Here is a 19,413-nt window from a genome sequence, read left to right as displayed (position 1 = left end):
GGCCTGAGTTACAGGGAGAGGTTGGGCAGGCTAGGACTTTATTCCTTTGAGTGTAGGAGGGGTGACCTTATAGAGATGTATAAAATCATGAGGGGCATAGGTAAGGTGAATGCACGCAGTCCTTTTCTTCCCACCACATCCCCCCACCCCCCCCCGGAAAGGGAATCAAAAAAACTAGGGGGCATAGGTTTAGGGTGAGGGGGGGCAAAATTTAAAAGAGACCCAAGGGGCAACTTCTTCACGCAGAGGGTGAGGGGTATATGGAATGAGCTGCCGGAGAAAGAGGTCCAGGTGGGTACAATAACAGACATTTTAACACGTACTCAGACAGGAAGGGTTGAGAGGAATATGAGCCAAACACGGGCAATCTTGGTCAGCATGGACAAGTTGGGCCAAAGGGCCTGTTACCATGCTGTATAACTTTATGACTCTAAGAAACAAGAGTATGAATCAGCCTCCACATCTGTGGGCCTGCCTCTACCAATCATTAAGATGTTGGCTGATTTGCCGACTGCCTCGATTGCAAAGACCCATCACTTTCAAGTCTAGAATATAAAGCACCTGCAGTTCACTGGCTGAGAGGGCAGTAAATACTTCCCCTCTCCTCGTCTCTAATGGACACACATTCTCAGTCTTATCCTGAGACTGCCCCTCAGACAGGTTCTGGTGAAACCAATAAGTGCTTTTGTCTTTAAGTATCGTTGACAAAGATTGACAACACTTTTCATTAGGGGAGGCTCTGGTGCAAGCGGGCGATGAAATAGGATCTGAACCTGTTCATCAACCAGACAGAATAATGACCAGCAATCAAACCACTTCAAGATAACCTTTTCACCTTGTGATTAGAATTCTTATTATTTTCACTTGGTGCACTTATGAATTGCTCCTTCCACTGGCACAGGCAGTATTTTACACAGGTGAGCAATGCATTGTCTGCTAATGTTAAAGTTACATCACCTTGTTCCCTTTTTAACAAGGTCAGTTCTTGTAGGATAACCACACAGGGTTCTGGTATCTCAATGCAAAGCAGCTCCGAAATTTTATAGAGATACATGAGACTGCAGATGCTGGAATCTGGAGCAACAAATAAGCTGCAGGAACTCAGCAGGTCAGACAGCATCCTTGGAGGGAAATGGACCAATGAATGATCTTGACCTGAAACTTTGACTCTCCATTTCCCTCCACAGATGCTGCCCGACCCGCTGAGTTCCTGAAATTTTATAGGTTCATTCTGGACTCATTTCCCAATTTTCCTCAATCTCTCAGGTTAACTTTGTGTTCAAGCAAAATCAAAGAACTTGCTGACAAACAGCATCGATGGTTTATATGCAAGACCTTCTTAAGAGGGAGATAATATTTTTAGGGTGAATGCCATTATTAAGACACATTTGAGTTACGATGGTAATTTATACATCACATTCCAGATGCCTAGTGTGAAGCTACCAATGCACAGCAGCCGACTCGCACACACTGAGGTCCTACAAGGTGAAGACCGGAATGAACCTATCTCAGTGTAGGGTGGAAGCTGAATGGTAGATCAGAGGTCCTGGCCCCTCGGTAGATTTTTGTCTACCCGATCGGGTGGACAGGACCTCATTCAGAGATTGGCACTTTCAACAAAGCAACACTCTCTCCGCTCTGCACGGATCTGGGAACATGGACCAGGCGGCCAAAACGGCACTGAAGTTTGAGCTGCAACCCCAACTCAGGAACCACTGACCCAGGCTGGCGGTGAGCGAACCAGGCAATATTCCAAGTCACATAACTGTGGTCTTTCTTGGTAACTGTGTCGTGAATTTTATGGAATTGGTTTATTTTTAAAATGTCATCTACTTAAGAACACAAGGACAACAAGAGCAGCTGATTTCTAAAAGCACAAGGTTTTAATGAACTGGACTTCCCAGTTTTTAAACCTCTGCTACCATCACACTTGGAAATACACATCATAGCCAATCATAATTCTGTCCCTCTGTGGGAAGTCACGTCCCTCCCTACATGCTGATGTAAGACAGACAACTCAGCAGTCAAAGAAAATCCAAACCTCTACCTTGTCATACCATTGCGTAAATCACAACTGCAAATGTTTTATTACACAACACGTGTCAAATGTGAAAGGTGCAATGTATACAAAAGAAGTTGTGTTATTAAGTGGACCTGCAGTAGGTACTCCAACCTTAGTGTGTCCCGTAAATTATTAATTAATCCATTAATTATTCCTCCAATCCAGCCAATGGCATTCACTCTGCCAGCACGCACCTGTATTTTGCATTCTGCCTCCACCAATTGCAGTTTGGTCTGAGCCAATTCCAGCTCCATCTCCCGCAACTGGTGCTTCAGCAACTCTTTCTCCTTGTCCTGATATTCTTCGGAGATATCCTTAGAGGTACTGACAATTTTAAGTGTCCCCTCCTTGTTGAAGAGTTCTCTGCAACGATCACAGCTTTCAACCTTTCCCTGAAGGGAGAGAGATATTAGTCAGTGTCCCCGCAATGGAAGCGTTTGTTGTGAAGATACAAAATATTTTAATTACAGTGAAAGTTATTTGCTTCATACCCAATGACAACACATTTACAATTCCCACCTGTGATACTAGTCGAGTTTATTATCATATGCACAGGTGCAATGAAAAACTACAGCATCACAGGCACAGAGCATCAGATACACAACATTCATAAGAAAAACATAAATTATACAAAGTTATACGAGGAAGAATACAATTAGTACAAAAGGAAACAAGGTCCATTGTAGTGCAAAGTGGTCATAGTGTTGCTACACTGAGGTGATGATTAGGGTTGAGCCGGTTCGTTCAAGAACCAAATGGTTGAAGGGAAGTAGCTGTTCCTGAACCTGGTGGTGTGGGACTTCAGGCTTCTGTACCTCCTGCCCGATGGCAGCTGCGAGAAGATGGAATAGCCTGGATGGTGGGGATCTTTGATGATGGATGTTGCCTTCCTGAGGCAGTGCCTCCTGTAGGTGCTTTTGATGGTAAGGGGTATATATGCCAATTATTGGTGGATGTACTCTGCAGCTTTTTGCATTCCCACACATTCGAATTGCCATACCAGACCATGATGCAACCAGTCAGGTTACTTTCAACAGTACATCTGTAGAAGCTTGTTAGCGTGTTCGGTGACCTGCCGAACTTCCTGAGGAAGTAGAGACACTGGTGTGCCTTCCTTGTGATCACATCTATGTGCGGGGCCCAGGACAGGACATCTGATTTGTTAACGCCCAGGAATTTAAAGCTGCTGACCCTCTCCACTGCTGATCCCCCAATGGAGACTGGAGCATGTTTGCCTTCCTTCCCCTTCCTGAAGTCAATGATCAGTTCTTTAGTTTTACTGACATTGAGCAAGAGGTTGTTGTTACAGCAACACTCAACTAATATAACATTCCGTGCAGAAAGTTACAAACCTACTGCACTTCGTGAGTTACTATGACCTCACTGACAGAATAGTAAATACCCTGATCCTGAAATCCTAATTGTTTGGAATCAATTACCAAATATCAAGTAAAACCGGTTTGGATTGTGAAACTACTTTCTATTCAATAGCCAGTTGCTTGCAAGGCCATCACGCCATCCAGTAACATCAGGAATGTTACCATGGTCCACAGAGAGTTTTGTAAGGTTAACTTTGTATTTTAAAATCAGACTTGCACAAGTCTGTAAATGCATATTTCATGCAGTAGTTTCCCAAAAGAGAAAATCTCAAGGTCATTTATAGTAACCAGCTAACTTAGACCTCAGCTGGGGCTTTCGGTATCTTGTTTCACAAATTAATTCAGTGGATCCCTTGACTTTTGCTTCAGGTTATAGGACTGACTCAAATAAAAAGGAACTAAATATAGTGACTTAAAACAAAAATTGCTGAAAATATTCAGCAGGTCACGCAGCATCTGTGGAGAGAGAAACAGGTAACAATTCAGGTTGATGACTTCACTGGGAGTGGAAAGAACAAAGGGAATGCCCGTGATAGGGAGGTGAATGACAGCAGTGTTGCTGGCTGAGAGAGGCCGGTGAAAGCTGATCTAACGGCAGGAGGTACAAACAGAGGAAGGGGAATGAAAACAGAGAGAAAAATGAACAATGCTGCAATGAGAAACGCAACACAGTAGTTCAGGCCAGTTCTGACACAAACTGGAAAGGCTGGTTATCTGAAATTGTTAATTCAATGTCAAGTCCCCAGGGCTCCAACATGCCGAGACCGATGACGAGATGCTGGTCATTGAGCTTACATTGGGCTTTGTTGTAACAGCATAAAGGGCCAAAGAATGAGGGATGGAGAATTAACTCCACAAGCAACTGCAAGCGCAGAGTCACCGTTGCGAACTGTACAAAGGTATTCTGCAAAGTGGTGAGGCATTACGTATTTGGTTTCTGCAATGTAGAACAGATCATACTGTGCACACTGAATGCAGCATAGTACCCTGGAAAAATTGCAAGTCAATCTGCACCGTACCTGGACGGTGGGAGGGAAGAGGTGAAAGGACAGGTGTATCTCCTGTGATTGTATAGATAGGTGCTGTGAAAAGCAGAGTGGTTGGTGGAGATGAGAGAGTGGATCAGGGAGTCACCGAGGTAACAGTCCTTTTGGAAGGTTGGAAGGCGAGGGTAGAGGAAAGGTGTCTCTATTGGTGGAATCCTGTCAATGTTGCGTTTCAAAATAGAAAAGACAATTCTCTCATTTCTCACATTTCCTTTCCACAGGAGGCCATTCAGCACATTGATATACTTGCCTTCATCAATTGGGGCACTGAGTATAAAAGTTGGCAAGTCATGTTGCAGCCGTATAAAACTTTGGTTAGGCCTCATTTGGAGCACTAGGTGCAGTTCTGGTCACTTCATTACAGAAAGGATGTGGAGGCTTTGGAGGGGGTGCAGAAGACATTCACCAGCGTGTTGCCTGGGTTAGAGAGTATTAACTATAAAGGAGAGGTTGGACAAACTTGGGTTGTTTTCCCTGGTGTTAGAGGCTGAGGGGAGACCCGATAGAAGTTTATAAGATTATGAAAGGCATAGACAGGGTAAGACAGTCAGAGACTTTTTCCTGGGGTGGAAATGTCAAATACTAGAAGGCATTGATTTAAGGTGAGAGGTGGAATGTTTAAAGCAGTTTTATAAGGCTTTTTTTTTTAAACAGAGAATGGTAGGACCCTGGAACATGTTGCCAGGGGAGGTGGAGGAAGCAGATACAATAGCAACACAAGGGACTTAGAGAGGCACATGAACAGGCAGGGAATGGAGGGACATGGACCATGTGTGGGCAGGTGGGGTTAGTTAGATTTGGCATCATGGGCAGCACAGACAAGACGTGTCCTTGTGCCTTACTGTTGTACATACTACGAGTCTATGCTGGCTCTCAGAGCACTCCCACTCTTGTTCCCCTGCTCATTTCCCTATAACCTATGCTCTCTCACATGCCCATTAAGTCTCCGACTCTCCTGCCATCATCTACACTAGGGGACAATTATAGTAGCCAATTAACACAGACGGTCACAGGGAGAACATGCAAACTCCACACGGGCAGTAGAGAACCTGGGTCTCTGAGGCTGAGAGGCAGCAGCTCTACCAGCTACATCACTGTGCTGCCCTCGGAGAAATCCAGATGAAGTGATTGGCTCCAATTAACAAGTAATGGCACAAACGTGGAGCTTCGTGGTGATGAGCAGTAAGTACATTCTGAAGATTATTGCAGCTGAACTCCATCTCATTGCCACTGTCTGTCTACACACCCTCACTGACCCAGGGACTAGGAGTTCTGCTTTCTATTCACTCTTCAGCCATTAGGGAAAGTCACTACCAAGAGCCTGTGTTGACATTTCCCACTGCATTCAGGTTGTAAGCTTTCTGTTAAATCAGCGTTGTTCCCCCAGCACAGTTACATGGTTCATTCAGGGTTATGGAAGTCCTTTCACTGTGTGATATTTAGATTATGAACTAACAATAGCGTTTTATAGAAGTTAAAGTTCTTTGAGTTCTCGAAGCAACAAAGGACCAGGTTTAACTTTGCAAAATGTCACCTAAATTAAAATCAGAGGAGCAGCCTTCCGTGAAGAGACTGAAAGGTTTCAGGTGACATTTCGACATTGAGAGTCCCAGACTCTGGGACCACAGCAGAGTCTTTAAAAATGTGCATATTTTACACAGAATTTCGACAGAATTTCAATTGGACTGTAATAAAGCTGCAGAACAAAAATGCAAATATCTTTATACAGCACCAACAAATCGCTGTAAAATAACTACATGATCTTTTGTAGTTGTTTAGTGGATTTATATTGCCTTGTAATTAAAATTGTAAAATTGAATTTAGATTTCAGACTAATTCTCAACCTAATCCGATCATATTGTGAAGTTCCAGAAGTAATCTGTGTGAAAGCACTGCATCACTGAGTAAGAACATTGCATTGCAAAACACAGCGTGCAGGATTCCACACGAAACACAAGTATATTCTGGCAAGACCAACAGTGCTCCACAAGACTGACTGTGGAAATGCTGACTATTCAGCAGGCAAAACTCCACACTGTACACATTTCCAAACCACTAAAGCAAATGTTGGTCAGATTTTGTTACTCTGTTTATGCAAATTTCAATTTAATTAGGATTTGATAGAGACCCACAGGACCTTGATAAACACAGAAGCTGTTCCCACAAGTGGACGGTTTAAGATCGGGGACAGATTTAAAGGGCTGACCAAAATATTCAGTTGAGTTTTGTTTGGTTAAATTCTGAAATGCACTGCTTTTTAAGGTGATAGAAAGTCAGTCAACCAGGGGATTGGAAGGGAAAGTCAGTCGAAGAGCAGGAGTATGGTACTGATCAGATTGCTGTCTGAGGACTCAATCACTGAACGGGCTGCTGTCCTGGAACAGTTCTGTGATTCTGACCTACTGTGTGACATTACTGATGTAGACAATACTGTTACACTCTGCTAATCCAGCATTTTCAGGGTGCCAGACCAGCAATTTTTCCGTACCATTGGATGTTATTCCATTAATACCTCAACACACTCTTAATTCACATTTCAAAAAAACATATGTTACACAGTAGAATAAATTTTGCGGTGGATCTGATAAGTTTAAAGGAAGCACAGGAAATGGAGCCTGGCAAGGGGAAGAAAACACCGAAAATGGAGCCTTGGTGAACCAGATGCCCAACCGTTGGGAGGTCCAATGAGTCAGATTGTTGTGGATTATCAGAGTTGTACTGTATCAGAGGCACAATGTGGTCTTGGGGTTAATGTGAAAGTTTACATGTTGCAGTGGAATTGCGATTAGTTTGGAAATTTTAGCACATTTAGATATTACAGGACATCATTTGCCAGAATAAAAACATGTAAGTTGCCAATTATACTATCTGAATTGATTACAAAACAAATAGTTTGAAAATTTTGATCCACATTAAAACTCAATTTTTTTTTCTCTTCCCCAGTTTGAAGTCACTTGCTATTCCCAGCCATGAGCACAGGCAGAACTGCCCTAAAAGCCAGCCACAAAGAGACCCTCTATATTACAGCTTTTGTTTACTGACAGAAAGCATCTGGCTTCCACTGTGTGAATCTCTGCTCAATGGCACAGCATGTTCAGTCCACTGGAAGCGGCTCCAAATTGGCTCAGGTGCAGGAAAGAACGGGTGTTAATCAACAGTAGGGTTCCACAGGGCTCAGTGCTCTGTCCCTTGCTCTTTACAATAAGACTTAAAGGTAGGAGGCACAATAGAGAAGCTTCCAGAGGATACAAAAATTGGTTGCGCAGTCGACAGTGCGGAGGAAAGCTTTGAGCTACAGGAAGATGGAGATGGGCTGGTTAGATGGGCAGAGAAGTGTGAAGCGATGCATTTGGAGAGATACAAGAGGCAGGAGAAAATACAATAAATGGAAGGACATTGAGTGGTGTGGAAGAATTGAGGGACCTTGTAGTTTGTGTTCATTGATCCTTAAATGAGGCATGCAGGATGCTTCATTTTATTAGTGGAGGCTTAGAATATATGAGCAGGGAGGTTACACTTGAATTGTACACAATAGTTAGGCTATACGTCAAGAACTGTGTACAGTTCTAGTCACCACATTACAAGAAAGACGCGACTACAATGGAAAGGGAGCAGAGGAGATTTATAAGCATATTGTCAGTGCTGGAGTATTGTAGATATGGGGGAAGACTGGCTAACCCAAGGTTGATTTCTTTGGAATAGAGGCTGAAAGGAGACACTGAGTTTTATAAAAATGTGAGGGTCCGAAATGGAGTAAATAACAAGGACTTCTTTCCCTCAAGGGGTCAAAAATTTAAAAAGAATTGGCAGAGGGATAGGAAGCAAGGTACAAAAAATTTACTTCAGCCAGAGCACAGTAGATGTCTGGAACTCACTGTCTGAAAGTACGTTGAAGGCAGAAGCCTCAACGCACTTCGAACCTGGACACGTGCTTCCAGCCACAGACCTAGTGGAAAACCAAACACACTGCAGGTGCTGGGAATCTAAAACAAAAGCAGAGATCAGGCCACATCTGTGGGAAGAGAAACAGAGTCAGCATTTCAGGTCGGAGCACCTCTGTCAGAACTGAAAAGGAGACAAAAGAAGCCTGTGAAGCTGCAGGGAAGGTGTGGGAAGGATGGACGTCTCCGACAGGGTGACCGTGGGGATAAGGTGTAAACAAGGCTATCTGGTCACTGAGTGAGTGGGAGCAGTTAGAAAGTGAGAACATAGACAAAAGAACCTAGTCTTTATTAGTCACATGTACATTGAAACACACAGTGAAATGCATCCTTTGCGTAGAGTGTTCTGGGGGCAGCCCGCAAATGTCGCCATGCTTCCAGCGCCAACATAGCATGTCCACAACTTTCTAACCCATATGTCTTTGGAATGTGGGAGGAAACCGGAGCACCCGGAGGAAACCCACGCAGACACGGGGAGAACATACAAACTCCTTACAGACAGCGGCCAGAATTGAACCCGGGTCGCTGGCGCTGTAAAGCATTATGCTAACTGAAACACTACCGTGCAAAAGAACCTAGTCAAAAGAATGTGGGAGTTGTGAAATGCAGAGCAGGAGGACCTCCTGAGCCAATATCACAAACGGATGACCGATATAGGCCAAGAAATCAAGTTACCTGAAGTTGTAGAATTCAATATTGAGTCCAGAAGGCTGCAACGTGCTCAGACGGACAATGAGGTGCTGTTCCTCAAGCTTGTGTTGGGCCTTGTTGTGGCAGTGCAGGAGGTCAGAGACCGATAGGTCAGGGTGGGGGTGGGATGGGAAATGGGGAATTAAACCGGCAGGGAATAGGAAGCACAGGGATCCCCCCGCAGACCGAAAGCAAGTGTTCCACAAAGCAATCTCCCAATCTGCACCAGGGACGTACAGTCAGGAACCATCTTCCTTCAGCAGAGGCCCAACCAGTTCCCCTCCACCAACACACTCACTGGCCTGGCTGAACTTGTTCTCACATTGTCCAACTTCTGCTTCAACTCCACTCACTTCCTCCAGATCACAGGTGTAGCTGTGGGCACTGTCATGGGCCCCAGCTATGCCTGTGTTTTCGTGGGATATGTGGAACAGTCCAACATGCCTGCTGTTGTCTCTTGTACTCATACCAGGACTCAACAGTTTCATTCCTATTGCTGCCAATTTCCAACGTACCCTCACCTTCACATGGTCCATCTCTGACTCTTCCCCTCCTTCTGTGGATCTCTGTCTCCACCTCAGGAGATAGTCTAGGTACTAACATTCATTGTAAGTCTACCGACTCCCACAGTTATTTCAACCACTCATCATCCTATCCTGCCTCCTGCAAGGACTCCATTCCATTCTCCCAGTTCCTCCGTCTCCGTCATACTTGCTCTGATGATAAGACTTTCCGTACAGGTGCCTCTGAAAAGTCTTCCTTCTTCCTGAACTGTGGCTTCCCCTCTCCCATTATTACCAAAACCCTTGACTGCATCTCAACCATTTCTTGTGCTTCTGCTCTCTGTTCCTCCCCTCTGGGAGGGGAGGAGGAGAGAGTTCTCTGGTCCTCACTTTCTGAATTTAACAGTTCAGTCTCCATAATCTCCACCACTAGACAACTTTCCCTTTCAGCACTTTGCAGGGACTGTTCCCTTCCTGACTCCCTGGTCCACTCTCCCATTCCCACCAACTACTCCCCTTCTTACCACACCATACAGCAAGTGGGATGCAATTCAGGAGCTACTTGGACACCCCATGGAGAAGCCAGTGGTCCTTCATAGATCTTCAGCATGGCGATGCAACACTTGCCCTTTCACATTTTCCCTATCCAACATCCAGGGACCCAAACAGTCTTTCCAGGTGAAGCAGCGATTCACTTGCACTTCTTCCAGTCTAAGTGTACTGCATTTTGGTGTTCACAGTGCAGTCTCCTATACACTGGAAGAACTAAACGCAGATTGGGTGACCGCTTTGTGGAGCGCCACTGCTCAGTCTGCAGGAGTGACCAGGAGCATCCTGTTGCCTGCCCTATCGGTCTGCGGCCTCTGTATAGCCACAAGCTCCAGCATTTTCTGTTTTAGCCATGGACCTTGCCACGGGCAGGCACGGTAGTGTAGCGGCTAGCGTAACACTATTACAGCACCAGAGACCCGGGTTCAATTCCCTGCACTGCCTGTAAGGAGTTTGTACGTTCTCCCTGTGTCTGTGTGGGTTTCCCCGGGTGCTCCGGCTTCCTCCCACATTCCAAAGACGTATGGTAGGAAGTTGTGGACGTGCTACGTTGGCGCCGGAAGCGTGGCGACACTTGCGGGCTGCCCCCAGAATGCAATATGCAAAAGATGCATTTTACTATGTTTTTCGATGTACGTGTGACTAATAAAAATATCTTATCTATCTCTTGTACAAAATGTTGGGATTAGGCCAATTACCTCTTATGACCAGCATAGACCCAGACACTGTAGGTCTACTGTCAAAATAAAATGACTCAAAAGGATACTTAATTCCCATAAATGTTGGAAACACTTAGCATGCCAGGCAGCATCCCTGGAAATCAAAATGTTTCAAGTCCATGATATTAGCTGCCTCTCTCTCCACAGATGCTGCCTGACCTGCTATGTGTTTCTAACATTTTCAAATTCCAGTTCAGATTTCTAGTGTCTGCAGTTTTTCGGTTTTCAACATGTAACTCCCACTTTATCAGTGACTCACCCGAATTTGCTCCAAGTCGGCCTTATTTCCTAGCTGCTGCCGTTCCAGCCTCTCACTCAGCTGAGAGCAGATCTAAAAAAATACAAGTCTTTAAACATGCAGAAATATGCACATACCATAGTTTTAATCATTTAGTAAAGTGCACAGCAAATTAAGATAAAAATCTACACCCATCTGCACAGGACGCTATGTTAATCCAAAGAAATTTTCTTGAAAGACCCTCCTATTTATACAAGTTCCAGATAAGCAAGGTCAGTTGCTGAATTTGAACTCTTAACATATAAAATAATGACAGATGAGGGAGACAAGACAGGAAACCACCGCTCTGAGCTTTCTAGTGGCAGGAAGATGAACCGCACTTCAAGTGAACTAAACACATAGTAACCTACAGGATGAAACTCTCCAGTATGGCACCCTTGGGACCTGACTGGTGCCAAACCACAGAAAATCCAGACCACAGAAATTACCCCCGATCACCTTCCTCTGAACCGGAGAACAGCTTCTTTTTTTTTTTTAAGTACAGGGTACTCCATGTGTTACACAAAGGTTCAGCTCCTGACAACAGTTGGTAACCCAAAGTTGTGATCGTAAAAGTTGCACTTGTAGGTTAATTAACAACAGATGATTAGTACAGTTCTTAGTTCATTTTAGATCTTAATTGGATCTAATTATTTACTAAGATCCAAAACATTCCAAACCACGGATGTCTGACGGAGATTCAACCTGTATCCACTCAGAAATTTATAGAAAGAGTGAAACTAAAAAAAATTAGGACATAAGAATAACACAGGTTTAAAGCAGGAATTAAGCAAGCAAAGACCAATACCTCAAAGGAAGTCCTCATCAAGAGTCTTAGAAGTGATTGCAGGCACATGAACTTAATTGTTTAGTGAGCAGTTTGGTTGTTTTTGGAGGGTTGATGTGATAACTGAGAAAAAACAAGGTTAAGGCTAAAAGGGGCAAGACTGGGCACTTGCCTGTCAGCTGCCCCAAGAGAACGGTGGTGGGTTTTAAGACAGCCTGGGTCTGTCACTTCAGAAGGCATCAGAAGTGCAAGACTGGTCTCACCGAGGCCTCAAGTAGAGGTGGGTGGCTTCTTTCCCCACAATGGGGATAAGATGTTCTTTTTCTAATTATCTACAACATACACCCATTTTTCCTTGTACTATACAACATGGCCTTGTATTATACAACTTGGGCTCTTTTCTCTGGAGCGGTGGAGGCTGAGGGGTGATCTGTTGGAAGTGTATAAAATTATGAGAGGCATAGATAGGGTGGACAAGCAATATCTTTTTTCCCCATTATTGAGTGACCCAATACCAGAGGGCATGCATTTAAGGTGGGGGGGGGGGGGGGGGTAGGTTCAGAACAGACGTGAGGGGTAAGTTCTTTACTGAGAGAGTGGTGGATGCCTGGAATGCATTGCCTGATAGGGTGGTGGAGGCAAACTCATTGGGGGCTTTTAAGAGGGGTTTGGATGGGCATCTGAATGAGAGGAAAATAGAAGGATATGGGCATTCTGTAGGTAAGAGGGATTAGGTGTGTCGGCACAACATTGTGGGCCGAAGAGCCTGTTCCGTGCTGTACTGTTCTATGGCCATTCAGCCCAGTGAATCAATGCTGGGCTCAGAGCAATCCCAATCTATTCCCTTACCTCCTTGTAAGCCATTTTCACACACATTCACCCACCAGCCACCTACATTCGGGGTAATTTACAGCAATCATCCTACCAACCAGCACATCATTGGGATGTGGGAGGAAGCTGAAGTACCTGAGGGAAACTCCTGCAGTCACAGGGAGGACGTGCAATCTCCAGACAGCACCAGAGGTCAGAATTGAACCTGGGTCACTGAAGCTGTGACACAGCTGCAGTATCTGAAGCACGACTGTGTCCTTCAAGTGCTTTTGAATAAAACATACTAAGATGCTTCTCAAGAGGGTTGGTAAACAAAACCTGACACTGTCAGCGCAGGGTAGAGGAAAGCAGATGAAAAGTGGGCTTTGAAGAACATTTTAGGACATCCTGATGCACAGTTTCAACCTTAAATGTTATGAATTTCCATTCAATATGATCATGCCTGATATGTCCCAAGCCTTAGCTTCCCTTCTAGGACTCAATTCCCTGATCTTTCAAAACTATATCTACCTCCACTTTAAATATGTCCAGTGGTCCAGCTCCAAAACTCCTCCAGGCTTCCCAGGGTTGGGGCTCGATCACCAATGGCAGAGTGATTAAAATAGGGGATGATCAAGAGGCCAGAGCAGGAAGTGTGCAGAGGCCTAGCATAGAAGGACTGGAAGAGGACAAGAGTCTGGGAGAGAAACAAGACCTCTGAGGGGAAGATCAATGACAATTTGGAAACGTGAGGCACTGGTAAGTTGGCAGGCACGTGGGTAAGGCGTGAAGGGAATGGTGCACATTCACTCACAGGAGCCGAGCTACGGAAGGGTGCAGGTTTACAAAGAGTGGGAGACAGGACGAAGGCCAGGAGAGTGGTAGAATGGATGAGACAGGAGAGAGCAGCCAGGCTGGGGTGGAGCTGACTGACATCACAGACATGCAAACCGGTGGCCCTGGTAACAGTGCAGACAAGTGGGTGGGAGCTCATCCCAGGTTCGGTACTCAGCAAGCTTGCGCAGGTCTAGTTAGCCTTCCTGGGTAAGCAGGATGACAAACTTAACATTGAAGATGTGGCAACAAGGAGGAGTTTGCCATTGTCAGCAGACACAGAGAAACAACATTATTTCTGGATAATGAGCTGGTAGTGGCCATTACAGTCTTTGTGATTTTCTTACACAAACTACCAGATTTAATCAAAGACCCCACCCACCCGGGACATTCTCTCTTCTCTCCTCTTCCATCTGGTAGAAGATACAGGAGCCTGAGGGCACGTACCACCAGACTTAAGGACAGCTTCTACCCCACTGTGATAAGACTATTGAACAGTTCCCTTATACAATGAGATGGACTATGACCTCACGATCTACCTTGCTGTGACCTTGCAGCCTATTGCACTGCATTTTCTCTGTAGCTGTGACACTTTACTCTACCGTTATTGTTTTTACCTGTACTACCTCAATGCCCTCTGTACTAACTCAATGTAACTGCACTGCGTAATGAATTGACCCGTACGATTGGTTTGTAAGAGACAAGCTTTTCACTGTACCTTGGTACAAGTGCCAATAATAAACCAATACCAATTTATTGAACTTAATTTTAAACCTTGGTAGTGGAATTTAAATGATTGACTCCTGGGCTGCAGTGTAATCGCTACACCATCAGACCCATTTATAACCGGTGGGGCAGGAAGGTTCAAACCAACACACTGCCCTACTGTCCTGGAAGATATCTAGTACAGAGAAGCTGGATACAAAAAAGAAAAACTGTAGAGGAAATGAGAAAGGAAAACTGTCCTGATGAATATTCCAGATGGCAGATCTTCATTGCTCTTCCTCTTCCGATGGTATCGCTGTACAATTCTAGCATTTGCTACCATGTATTTCCAATTTCTTTCAGATAATGCTGTAAATTTTTGCCCATCTATTGCATCTGGATAAAGTCCCCAAACAAGGAAGACGTGGCAGCATCTATTTGCACAGACAACCCTCCACCAGAAAATAACTGTAGTTACAGACCTGCTTGTAATCACTGATGATCGAGCTGTTTTTCTTTATTTCCGATTCTGCTTTGTCTAGTTCTCTTCGGCACATCTCCTTCAGCTGTGAAAGGCAGAGCCAGGCATTACATTGAAAAAAGAGACTGAATAATGCTGCTATAGCACAATACTCAGTTAAAAATGTCTAACTGACACATTTGACATCACGAATCTTTGCTGGTAGCAACTGTGACAGAAGAGTTCCCCTCACAGTCCCACACCACACTCTGGCTGTTGGTTCATTGTAATTACATCATGACGTGGAGTACAGAGGATCAAGGTGGCAACGCACCACCACCTTCATCTCCAGTCCACGAAGGATGAACAACAAATGCTTGCCCTGACAATGTGCCCAGATCCAACAAATGAATAAACAAAATTTTAACAACAGAGCAAACTGCTGATTACCTGAACATAGAATTTATAACAAAAGTTTAGCTATTTTACCAAGGAATAGTTCTGGGTTTATGAGTTCTGACTGCTAGTTTTACAGCAAAGTATCAAAATGTATGGAAAATTTTAAATATACCTAAAAATCAAATTTCATCAAAATATGGACATTTAATAAATTTTTAACTTGGTAAACATGATTGGAAAAAATAAGAACTACTATTACCTAATGTGGTGAGCTACACTGTGCAGACATTACTAAACGCCTGGGAACACGCTAAACTACATCCTTGGCTCTCTGGGGGAGCTGATCCTCTGAGAATGTTCCCAGGTACGGTGGTGGGGGACATGGTGCCGCTGCCTCACTGCTCCAGAGTCCGGGGTCGATCCTGACCTCAGGTGCTGCCTGTACGGAGGTTTCATGTTCTCTCATTGGCTGTGTGGGTTTCCACCAGGTGTAACAACTTCCTGCCACATCCCAAAGACATGCAGGTAGGTTACCTGGAGATGGTAAATTACCCCTGAGTAGGTTAATGGGGAAAATCAAAGGGGAGTTGTTGGGCATGTGTGAAAGCGAAGTCATCACCAGGATACAGAGAAACGAGAGAAGGAATGGGACTGATAGGTCTGTTTTTAGTGGGGGAGTTGCACTACTGATCAGGGAGAATGTCACCGATGCACTTGGAGAGGACATCTGGAGGGGAGTATGGATAGACCTCAGAAATAAGAAGGGGCAATCACCACAGTCAGCTTCCCAATAGTCAGCAGGATAGAGGCAGATTGTGGAAAGATGCAAAAACAACAGGGTAGCTGTAGAGGGCGATTTTAATTTCCCCTATATTGACTGGGACTCTTTTAGTGCGAGAGGCTGAGATGGGGCAGAATATGTTAGGTGCATCCAGGATGGTTTCTTCCCTGATTGGACTCCATGCATATTAAGGGGCCGTACCAGACCTTGTGTTGGGGAATGAGCATGGCCAGGTGATGGGAGTTTCAGTGGTAGAGCACTTTGGGAGCAGTGATCATAACTCCGCAAGTTATGACAATTATGGACAAGACTGGACCTCGGGAGGACCAGTGTTAAATTGGAGGAAGGCTGATTACATCAGTGTTAGGCAGGAGCTGGAGAGAATAGATTGGGAGCAGCTGTTACTGGGCTAGTCTATCTCTGACATACAAGAGTCATTTAAAGACAAGCTGATCAGAACTTAGGACCAACATGTTCCTGTGAAGAAGAAAGTCAGAAGATGGTAAAGTTTGGTGGAACTGGGATGACGAGAAATGTTGTAAATGTAGTCCCAAAAAAAAAAGGGAAACATGTAAGGTTTAGGAAGCCGAAATCAGACAAGACCTTTGAGGAATAAGGAAAGCAGGAAAGAGCTCAAGCAGGAAATGAGGAGGGCCTAAAGGGGCCATGAAATGTCCTTGGCAAGTAGGATTAAGGAAAATCCTAAGGCATTTTATACATGAGGGTAGCTCGGGAAAGGGCAGCAGGACAACTCACGGACAGAGGGAATGTATGCCTGGAGCCAGGAGAAATGAGCAATATACTGAACTCGTACTTTGCATTGGTATTCACAAAGGAGAAGGACATGGAGAAGAGTGAGGCAAAGGAGGGGCATGCTGATATTCTAAGGCATGTTGATATCAAGAATATTGTGGATAATTCCCAAGGGCCTCATGAGATCTATCCCAAGTTATTGAGGAAGTCAAGAGAGAAGATTGCTGGGACCTTGATAGAGATCTTTGTATCCTCTTTGGCCAGAAGCAAGGTCCCAGAGGACTGGAGAATAGCCAATTTTTTTTTTGTTTGTTTGTTTAAGGAGGACATTAGAGATAAATCAATAAATTATAGGTCAGTAGTCGGGAAATTACTGAAGATTCTTAGGGATAGGATCTACTTGCATTTGGAAAAGAATGGATTTATTAAGGATAGTCAGCATGGCTTTGTGTGGGAAGAGGTCACGTATTACAAACCAGACTGAGTTTATTTGAGGTGGTGATGAAGATAATTGATGAAGGTAGGGCAGTGAATGTTGTTTACATGGAATTTAATAAAGCAATTAACAAGATCCCTTGTGGTAGGTTGACCCAGAAGATTAAGGCACATGGGATCCACAGTTGCTTGGTAAATTGGATTCAAAATTGACTTGGTCATAGAAGGCAGAGGGTAGTGGTGGATGGGTGTGATTCCGACTGGAGGTCTGTGACCGGTGACATACCACAGGGATCAGTGCTGGGACCTCTATTGTTTGTGATATATGATTGGGAGGAAAATGTAGATGCACTGATTACTAAGTTTGCAGACGACACAAAAATCAGCAGAGTTGTGGACAGTGAGGAAGGTTGTCAAAGGATACAGCAGGATACAGATCAGTTGGAAATATGGGCGGAGAAATGGCAGATGGAGTTTAATCTGGACAAGTGTGAGGTGCTGCACTTTTTGGGAAGTTAAACGTAAGAGAAAAGTGTACAGTAAATGGCAGGACCCTTATGAGCGCTGATGTACAGAGGGATCTTGGGATGCAAGGTCACAGTTCCCCAAAAGTGGCAACACTAGTGGATAGGGTGTTAAGAAGGCATACAGCATACATGGCTTTGTCAGGGTATTGAGTATAAAAGTCAGGAAGTCACGTTGCAGCTGAATAAAACTTTGGTTAGGCCACATTTGGAGTAATTGTGGTCACTGCATTACAGGAATGATGTGAAGGCTTTGGAGAAGGTGCAGAAGAGATTCACCAGGACGTTGTATGGATTACAGAGTATTAGCTAAAGGGAGAGGATGGACAAACTTGGATTGTTTTCTTTGGAGTGTCAGAGGCTGAGGGGTGACCCGATACAAGTATACAAGATTACGAGAGGCATCGATAGGTAGGTGAGTTTGCCCCCCAGGGTGGAAATGTCAATGAGAGGCTTTTTTTGTTTCGACAGAGAGTGGTAGGACTCTGGAACACACTGCCAGGGGAGATGGCAGAAGCAGATATGATAGACAGGCACGTGAACAGGCAGGGAATGGAGGGATATTGACCATGTGCAGGCAGATGGAATTAGTTTAAATTGGCATCATGGTCAGCACAGACACTGTGGGCCAAAGGGTCTGTTCCTGTGCTGTATTGTTCTACTTGGTGCATTCATCCATGCAGCTATTGAGGATGCTTCCATCCAGCCTTTAACACTGTAAAACACTGACATTGATGAGTCCAGAGCTATAATGAGTTGGCACAGAGAGTCATGCCCAGCAATGTCCACAGACAGCAATTACCTGAGCGGCTTCGTTTTCTAGTCTTTTCTTTTCATCCTCTGCATCGACTAACTTTTGTTTGGTCATGAGTAGCTCTTTATTTAATGCATCTGCTTTCTCCTCTGCCTGTAGGATGAAGTAAACAAAACCATTTTCAATTTCTTCTTCAAGCTATTTGATATTTTTGCTTCAAAAAGCTTAAATATTCAATACAAACAGGTTATTTCAGATTTCTCTTTCCACTAGACGAGACTCGTTTTCATTTCCTAAATTCCAGATAGAACCAACTCCAGTGTTTTTTTGTTCTTACAATGAAACAAATTTCTGACAATACAAGGAAGAACTAAATAGAGACTCAAAAACTCCCCTTGGCATAATTTAACATTAAAGCCAGCAGCTTTGCATTTAAAACCAGTCCTGATGAGTGATGTTGTATTCTTTGTACCCACAATGTAATATTTTATTGCTGTCAACACTCGTGTTCTTTATTCATCCCACCACACCCTTCTGCCCCCATAAAACATTAGTAGCAGCATCACAGAAAACTTACAAAATGAAAAATACTATCTTAAGAAATACTGGAAGGGGTTCTGAGAGACAGATGTATTTACATTTGGAAAGGCAAGGACTGATTAGGGATAGTCAGCATATCTCACGAATCTGATCAAGTTTTACTATACTCTAACGGGTATAGGTATACTGTGAAAGAGAGGAGGTTTGAGAGAGGTCTGAGGGGTAAATATTTCCCAAAAGAGTAGTTAGTAGCTGGAGTGTGCTGCCAGAGACGGACAGGAACAGGAACACATTGAAGAGGCACCTGGACAGGTACTTGAGCGAGCAAGGCATCAAAGATGATGGAATTAATGCAGGTAAGTGGGATTAGTATAGATAGGTATGATGGTCAGCATAGACCTGGTGGGCCGAAGGGCCTGTTTCTATACTGTACAACGTTAGAACTATCCTGAGGGCACTTTGCTT

At 44.3% G+C, this 19,413-nt stretch overlaps 1 protein-coding gene across 1 annotated transcript in view; it reads right to left on the bottom strand.

Moving 5' to 3' along the window:
- Positions 1–19,413, bottom strand: part of LOC127582221 (rab GTPase-activating protein 1) — a 161,254-nt gene that overhangs the window by 1,703 nt on the left and 140,138 nt on the right. The window contains 4 exon segments of the mRNA XM_052037334.1: positions 2,257–2,454; positions 11,149–11,220; positions 14,785–14,868; positions 18,457–18,561. Of these exon segments, the coding sequence (XP_051893294.1) occupies positions 2,257–2,454; positions 11,149–11,220; positions 14,785–14,868; positions 18,457–18,561 (459 nt within the window).

Source organism: Pristis pectinata, chromosome 23, assembly GCF_009764475.1.
Source record: "Pristis pectinata isolate sPriPec2 chromosome 23, sPriPec2.1.pri, whole genome shotgun sequence".
Lineage (NCBI taxonomy): Eukaryota > Metazoa > Chordata > Chondrichthyes > Rhinopristiformes > Pristidae > Pristis > Pristis pectinata.
The sequence above is the reverse complement of the archived record's forward strand: the minus strand, read 5'-3'. Positions and strand labels throughout refer to the sequence as shown.